General features: G+C 43.7%; 1 protein-coding gene across 6 annotated transcripts in view; it reads left to right on the top strand.

Annotated features, from left to right (window-relative positions):
- Nucleotides 1–7,428, top strand: part of tom1l2a (target of myb1 like 2 membrane trafficking protein a) — a 19,381-nt gene extending 11,953 nt beyond the window's left edge. For 2 of the 6 annotated variants that reach the window (XM_081711321.1, XM_035525038.2), the window contains 4 exons: nt 2,057–2,122; nt 4,093–4,152; nt 4,792–4,828; nt 4,966–7,428. In XM_081711321.1, coding sequence (XP_081567447.1) covers nt 2,057–2,122; nt 4,093–4,152; nt 4,792–4,828; nt 4,966–5,114 — 312 coding nt within the window. In that variant the 3' untranslated portion in view covers nt 5,115–7,428. The remainder of the gene's footprint in view (nt 1–2,056; nt 2,123–4,092; nt 4,153–4,791; nt 4,829–4,965) is intronic. The other 4 variants (XM_035525041.2, XM_081711322.1, XM_035525048.2 and 1 more) reach the window with 4 other exon arrangements.
- The last annotated feature ends 369 nt before the right edge of the window (nt 7,429–7,797 follow it).

Below are 7,797 nucleotides of genomic sequence, written 5' to 3'. Positions count from 1 at the left end.
GAACCGTGAGGTTGCAGTCGTGGTGTTAACGGCTGGGTCAAATTTCCAGCGATTGCGAAATGCTGATTACTGCATGGCCTGAACCTTCGTGCACTGTCACTTCTATTTAGTTTAAAAAGCTCTGGAGCTGAAAGTAACCATATTAGGGCACACCACACTGCTCCTTATTAGTTACTTATGACCGCTTGGAAGTAGCGATAGCCCTCTCACATTGGTTTGGCGTGCACGTAGCATTCAGGTTACAGTAAACCTGGGAGCTCAGTGGGTTTATGTTCTGAAATTCAAACTTGCAGAGGGAAGCAGTTTTATTTGTTGCTGGTGTTCGGCTGTACTAGCAGCGCTCTGAGGAGCCGTCCCGTATGGGCCGTCATCTCAATGTGAGTTAACATCAGCGCTTCCCTCCGCTTTTGCTTTATGCCGTAGAGTGTCAGTTATTGCCACATTCGAAGTTGGAGCAGCTTTATTAAAATGACACCACAGGCTTTGTTTTTCTTGTCAGAGTGCAAGCGCAGAGATGAGGCATAAACCCGCAGTGCAGGCACGCGCGGGCGTGGCAGAAATGAGGTATAGGGCCGCAATGTAGGCACGAGCGGGCGTGGCAGAAATGAGGTATAAACCTGCGTTGCGGGCACATGTAGGCGTGGCAGAAATGTTGCTTGATATTTTCATCTCCGGCTAATCCAACGCAGAGCGGTGCACTTACAAAAAGGTTGGGTTCGGCTGATCACATGATCAGCAGGTGTGGCTAGCATTGCCACACCTCTCATTCCCTTTAAAAGGCAAGGGAGAACCAGCGGCAACGTGCCATGAGGATGTCGTCATGGCCACGAGGATGTTGGCAACACCAAAAAAAGCTAACACATGAGGAAACGGACACAGAGAGTAGCCGCACCAAAATATTTGGTCCTCAATACAGACGTGTCAGGCCTGATGAGATCATACTGCCCACAGATGTGGGTTTCAGGCTTTATGGGATTTGAAATGCCACACCCCCTGTCACGTCACTCCACCCACCTTGTCTCAGGTGCATTTATTTCTGCCCACCATAATAATAATAATAAATAGCAGTGAATGTGCACGTACCCTACAAAATTAATCAAACGTGGTGTTAGGCAGAGCACAACTGTGCCATTAGACCTCCGTGTATCTTCTTTCCACAGGGAGAAGGGAGCGTTTTGGGAACATTTTATATGGTCTTTGATTCTCCCTGTTAAATTTATTTTTCTCATTTACACAAATTTTGATTCTGCCTTACTGAAATCACTTTAACATGTGCAAAATGCATTGATAATATCCTGAAGCACTTGGTTATGTTAATCCCTTTATAATACACGCCTTTATAAAATTATAAAAACTGGTCCGATATCACAAATGGGCTGGATATCATTCATGAGTTCAGGATGAAATACTGCTCCAATTACAGCTCTGCTAAAGGTGATGACTGGCTGAGCGTGCGTGCGTGTGTGTGTGCGTGCGTGCGTGTGTGCGTGCGTGTGTGCGTGCGTGTGTGCGTGCGTGTGTGCGTGCGTGTGTGTGTGCGTGCGTGCGTGCGTGTGAGAGAGAGACCTGCTGGAGTGTTCAGAGGAGCTCTGGGTGCAGGAAGTGACTCTGCACTTGATGAAATCTTCAGACTAAAAACAAGCCAAAGTGTTACTGCAGTTCACAGCTACAGCTTAGTGATCAGCCCATGGGGCAAAGTTTATTCCCTTCATTTTATTTCATCCCACCTGCCCTCATAGATCCTGATTATCTGTTATTAATCTCTTTTCTGTTTTTTGTACTCCTCTGTGCCTTAAATTACAGTAGCCTTTGCCCTTGACTTAAAAAAGCAGTCATTTATCATTTCTGTTCTTTTTAGCTGTTCTCTCTCTCTCTCTCTCTCTCTTTTTCTGTGTGTGTGTGTGCGTGTGTGTGTGTGTGTTGCTGTGTGTTCGTGCGCGTGTGTGTGCGTGTCTCTCTCTCTGTCTGTCTGTCTGTCTGTCTGTCTGTCTGTCTGGGGTGGGTGCGGAGCATGCTATGCCTCGTGTTTCACGGGTGTTTTCTGTTGTTGATTTAGCTGAGTGTAAATGCTGATAACGCAGAGTTGGCGCCCATAGACAGCTGGCTCATTACCCAAGGAATGGTGAGGCCTTCACCAGTAGAGCTCAGTGTCCCCTCAGTGTCCTCCTGCGTCTGTCCACTCTGTCGCCCTCTCGACCCCATCATCCTCGGTCCCCCTCACCGCTGCTAACCCAGTCCACTCCTCACAGTGAAAGGGAGAGCCCTTGTTATCAGCCCCCTCGGATCCTATAATTAGCGTAAGCGCTTAGGCAAATACGTTTTTATAGGTGTAATGTCTTGTGGAATGATGTATAATAAAACTCTGTTACAGAGCACCTTATTTTGCCTCTCTTGCCAGTCACTTGATTATAGTGGATCGTTTGTCAAGGGTACCCAAATGAACACGGACAGCATTATAGCGTTTGTAATAAATCCTGGCGGCAGGCCTAGCAGTGGGAACCTTCCTGATCTCCACTGAGGTTCCTGAGGTCCTCTCTGTGGTGGGCTGCTTGCTCTCGGGGCTTTGCCTCTGCTCTGTCCCTTTCACTGTGCGCCATGCCATCCTCCTCCGTCTTCTGTCCACTCACTTCACTGGTAGAACGGGAAGGCCGGCTCGCGTCCCTCCACGGGACGAGCACGGATACCATCAGATGCAAGCAGGAGCTAGACACGGTCGCAAAAGGCTGACCGCATAAGAGCAGCCAGCCCTTGCTTACGGAAGGTTCTAGAAGCACCAACAGCACTGGCGCTATTATGGCTTGGATGCAAAGTGGGATGAGCCCTCCCTTGTCTTCGAGAGGCTAGTGTCCTAATGAAACTGATGCAGATTAGAAATGACTGCTTTAGATGTCCAGTATCTGTCTTGGATATTGTATCACACCCAGATAGCTTTGTGGAACAAAATCAAGAGTATTACCAAGACATTGATGCATTCTATACTATATACCTAAGTTTAGTTCTATTCCAAATTAGCCTTCCTGCAGGACCTGGCATCCACTATTGCTGAGCCTGGCGATGTATGGAAGTTTGGTGCTTGGTTGCCAGTTATGTTAAACTGATTTTACTCCCCTGCATTTGTGCACTGATCCCACACCTGTGTAGTGAGCATTTCCATTTCTGCTGCCTTTAGTCATTACTGTAAATAATACTGGTTACATTTCATGTAATTGTTCATATCTTGATTAATTTAAGGTTAAAATGACTGTTGTGTTTTTGCCTGTTCTTAGTTTAACACATGTATGGTTTACTAATCCAGAATAATGTAATTTAATAAATATTTGTAAGTTTTATGTAACCCTGCTCATGTGTGATTTGTGTGACATCTGACCCCAGAACAAAGGTTCCTGTGCATTAGGTCTTAATAAGGTTGAACAATATAGAATCAGGCAGCATACACTGAGGTTCCAGTAGCACACTGCATACACCTGTTGCTGTACTATATAGCGGCTGTTTTAGAGTTTAGTGTATGGAGTTAACCTTTCCTACTTTGCATATCACTGGCACTTCTTTTAAAACCCCATTTAGACAGGGCTGCCTACAGCTTAAATTCTTCATTTGGGCAATTCATATTGAAACATACAGGCTTACCATTTATGTAGTGTCACCCTTGTATTTAGAGAAAGATGGAAAAGCCAGCTGTAAGAATCACTTGCTCTGCAAATCTTGCAGCCATTTGGTGAATCCAGGGTGCTGTCGTCAGGGAAACCCGGCGTGATGTGTGAATGCGAAGGGCTCTTCACAAACCTGTCCCTCATTCTCTCACACCCCACCCCACCTGTGTGACTCCTCAACATCACTCTAACTGCCATTGCATGCAATATGCCAATATTCATGCTAGTTTGTGTGTGTGTGTGTGTGTGTGTGTGTGTGTGTGTGTGTTTAAGGCCGTATGGCTCTTTGCTCAGTTTGACTTTGATGGCATGTTATGTTGTTGTTATTTTCCTCGCAGACCTTGTGATTTATTGTTTTTTCTGTTCATTTTTTTTGGGGGGGGGGCTCTTTATTTTGTGGCTTTGCTGGGACCTTTGGTTTGTCCATGGCTTTGCTCCATAGATTCCTGTATCGCAGTCCTCTGTCATGGATGACATTGAGGAGTGGCTCTGTACTGATGTGGTGAGAATTCTTTACCTTGATTTCATTCTCTGTTTTTGGCCATCTTTTTGTGGTAACATGGCATCCCATCTTCATTTCACATAACCCGTCTCAAGTTGCTTTCTTGTATTCTTCTACTTATCAGTCTTTTGATCTCTAACAGTAATATTCTTATCAGTTCAGTTAGATTGGGCACTCATCCATACTCATACCGTGAAAATAACTTTTTAAATTTTTTAAAGATCGGAAAGTTATACCAATGGGAAATGACATAGAATGGTGTGTCAAAAAGGTTTTCTCACCGAGTGTTGCTTGGATGGACCGAGCATTACAAGACTGGAGGCTGATGAATGTTTCAGTAATGTGGAAAACGTTCTGTTGCTGTAGTGAAATGTCATCACACATGGCTGTATTGCATCATTTGTATATTGATAAACAGCAGCCCATATGTGAATCTTGAACAAACGTGTGCATGCTTGTTACACCCCCGGATTTATACTGTGAGAGTCCACTGAAATGTGGGTATCAAAGCAGAATGCCCATTTAAAGTCTGTCTATTCTTTGATCAAACAGTTGACCTTAACCGCTGGGCACAATGAACAATTTTGTTCATTGACATTTGTAATGACTGCATTGCTTCTTCTGTTTTCTGCTGAACAGAAGGGTGATGAGGCCGAGGAGGGAGTCACCAGTGAAGGTAGGCGCTGACAACTTTTTTTTTTTTTAATTCATATTTTTAGACCTGTGTATGAGTAGTCACATATTGCAGTGTTAATTGTGTCTTCTATTTGTACTGAGATGTTCATTTTTCGTCCTCCCATGGCCTTGTTAAAGAATTCACCAAGTTCTTAGAAGAGCGGGCCAAGTCTGCGGACAGTGCCGCTCCATCGCCCCCTAGAGGAGACCGTGGCACACTCGCTGGCGCGCCCGGCACCAGCCGCAAGAAGGCCGAGCGGACTGAGGACACCCTCTTTGCCTTGTAGTGTGCTCGTGTGGATGAGAAGCTCCCACCGCCGGAGGCCTCCCCCTCCCGCTCCAGCTCCAACTCCGGCTCCACCACGGCAACCTCCACTCTTGAACCTCGGTCGACGCTCTTCAGCTTGCCGACGTCCAAACGCCCGTGCTCACTGCTGTCCGTGTCTCTGTCCTCTCCTGTTTTGACGCTCCAAGGTTTTCTCCGCCTACACCCACGGCTGGAGCAAAAGGCAGCCCCTCCACTGTACGCTCGTCTCCGCGGCTTGGGCATGGCTTGGCCTGAAAAGCGGCGTGCAGTGAATGTGGAGTCCCGCAGATAATGCAGCTTAACAGCGTGCAAGACTCTGCGGGGAGGAACTTGGGTTTGGCTCTTGCGATGCATTGAGGTTGTTTAATTAGTTTATTAACAGAACGTGTTAAATACTAAGCCCCTGGCATCTTCGCTTGTGCAAAAACCATTGTTGTATATTACATTTTGTAGCTTTAATTCTGAACACGCCAGTCCACAAATTGTTTTAATCCTCGTGTCATTCCTATCTGCTGTTCCTATAGTAACTGAGTCCTGTAATCTCATGCCCTTCCTTAATGTCCCTATGAGAGACAGAAAGGCGGTATAAAACTCTGTTATGGGAGTGCACAGTGATTAGTGAGAGATTAGCTAACGGAATCTCTCTGGATCTGGATGCCTGGAGAAAGTTAGGAAAGGAGAAAGCAAAGTAGAAGCTCCGATTGTCTCCTGCTCTGTCCCTGTGCTGCTCGCTGCTCTGAGTGCTGGTTTGGCCAAGGACCTTGACTGCTTCCTCGTGATCAGATGCTGACCAAAGACGGTGCAGATGAAACATGCTCTCCCGCAGACTTTATGAAAACACACACTGCTGTAAAACGGTGGCCATATTAAATGAGTCTTGTTAAACCGGCTGAGAATATTAGGTTACCCTGACCTGGAAAATACAGCATGACTTTGATGATCATATAGTTGTTGATTATATTTTTTCCATGAATTGTTAGTTGTCTACGTGCTTTTCACCGAACCTTTGTTTCAGACCCCTGAAATTCCGGCCCTCACAGAGGAAAGCGCACAGGAAAGTCTGCCTGAGATTTTATTTTGTTTCCCTGCTTTTAGAAACTGGCTGAAAAGCAAGAGTAAATTTAATACAGAGAAAAAAAAAAAGAGTCCATGGGAGTTCATTTTGAGAGGACACTCTCTGCATGTGGAATTAAATTATGGTAGCATAATTGGTAAACTGTGTTCATATTCATATGTAAATACGTGTACAACAATGTTTCGATTAACATGTCAAATTTTGGGGAAGACGTTGTTTTTGCTTTTGTATAGTTTTGCTTCCTGTTTGTGACGACATTGAAAAAACCTGAATTATCTTACCCTCTTCCTCCGCCCTGAACATGGTTCATGGGTTCATACTGAATACTGTTAAGGTTGGCCTTCATGGTGGATATATGATGTTTGGTAGATATGTCAGTAAATTGTTTATTTGGTCTGGAGACCAGCTAGCGTAGTTGGATATCACATAAGGAAGAAAAGAAGCATGAAAGATGCCCTAGATATATAGTGATATTTCAGATGGCATTGGTGAGGCCTGGGGCTTGATGTTCACTACTTCTCTTGCACTTCAGCTTTAGTTACAGTACCAGTCTTTAAAGGAGTTGAATTTAGTTTTCAGTTAAATGTTGCACTTCAGTATTTCCTTAAATCCCCAAGTGGGATGTTTTCACCTAACATTAACAATTTATTTTATAAATACCACTAAAGTAGCCAGAGAGATAAATGTTGAAAGATCACCCATTTCAAATTACAATAATGTGATCAGTCAGGCCAGAAATAAAAATAAATAAGATGGACAAACAAATGTGGTAAATTGTAGATGGCTCTTCTGCTATATACCTATTAATATTATATGACTAGAGATCAAGCATTAGATAATAGCAGAATTACCAACTAAAATACAGTAGTTTCAGAGAGGTCTCAAGACCTTCAGTGTTTCTGTTCACTCAACGTGTTTAAATAAGTAATGAATGGATTATTAATGTTTCTTCAGCTCTTTTTAATAGCGTTATGCTAAGACCTGTCAATGCTAGCTGCCTCTGTTCTAGAAAGAGCATTGCTTTCAACTGACGTTGCAGTCGTTATTTCTAATAACTGCTTTAATCAATGTTACCATGTGACATTAAAAATCTTAATTCTTTTGATTATTTGTCTCAGATTAATGGCTTAATGTATTTTAGGATATTGAAATGTCATCATTTCCTACTGTGAGATTTATTGTTTAATTGTATTATTTTATTAAAGTGACATGGAGTCTATTTTCATTTTCTGGCTATTTCTTCTTCATCTTTTTGAAAGAATGATGAATGATGTCTTTTCTGTGTCTGCCTGTCTGTGGAGCTGTCAGTCATTCAAGCTGAAAACAAGCTATGATTCCAGCTGCAGTTGATTAAATGGTTTGAACATGGCCTTAAGCTACGAACTCTGCGCTTTCCTTTAATATATTGCAATAACAGGTGTGCGGAATGACGATGTTTTAAATTTTATGTATTATTTTTTAATGTGCATGTTATTTACTTGAAACAGTTCATCCCCGGGTCATGTAGACTAGCAGCTACAGGTGATTAGGTATTATTCTTGTGTTAGACTCTTGACTTCCTGGCTGACAGCTAGCCATATTTCACGAG

The sequence above is a fragment of the Electrophorus electricus genome, chromosome 3 (genome assembly GCF_041902795.1).
Source record: "Electrophorus electricus isolate QZ-2024a chromosome 3, ASM4190279v1, whole genome shotgun sequence".
NCBI classification, from domain to species: Eukaryota; Metazoa; Chordata; class Actinopteri; order Gymnotiformes; family Gymnotidae; genus Electrophorus; species Electrophorus electricus.
The sequence above is the reverse complement of the archived record's forward strand: the minus strand, read 5'-3'. Positions and strand labels throughout refer to the sequence as shown.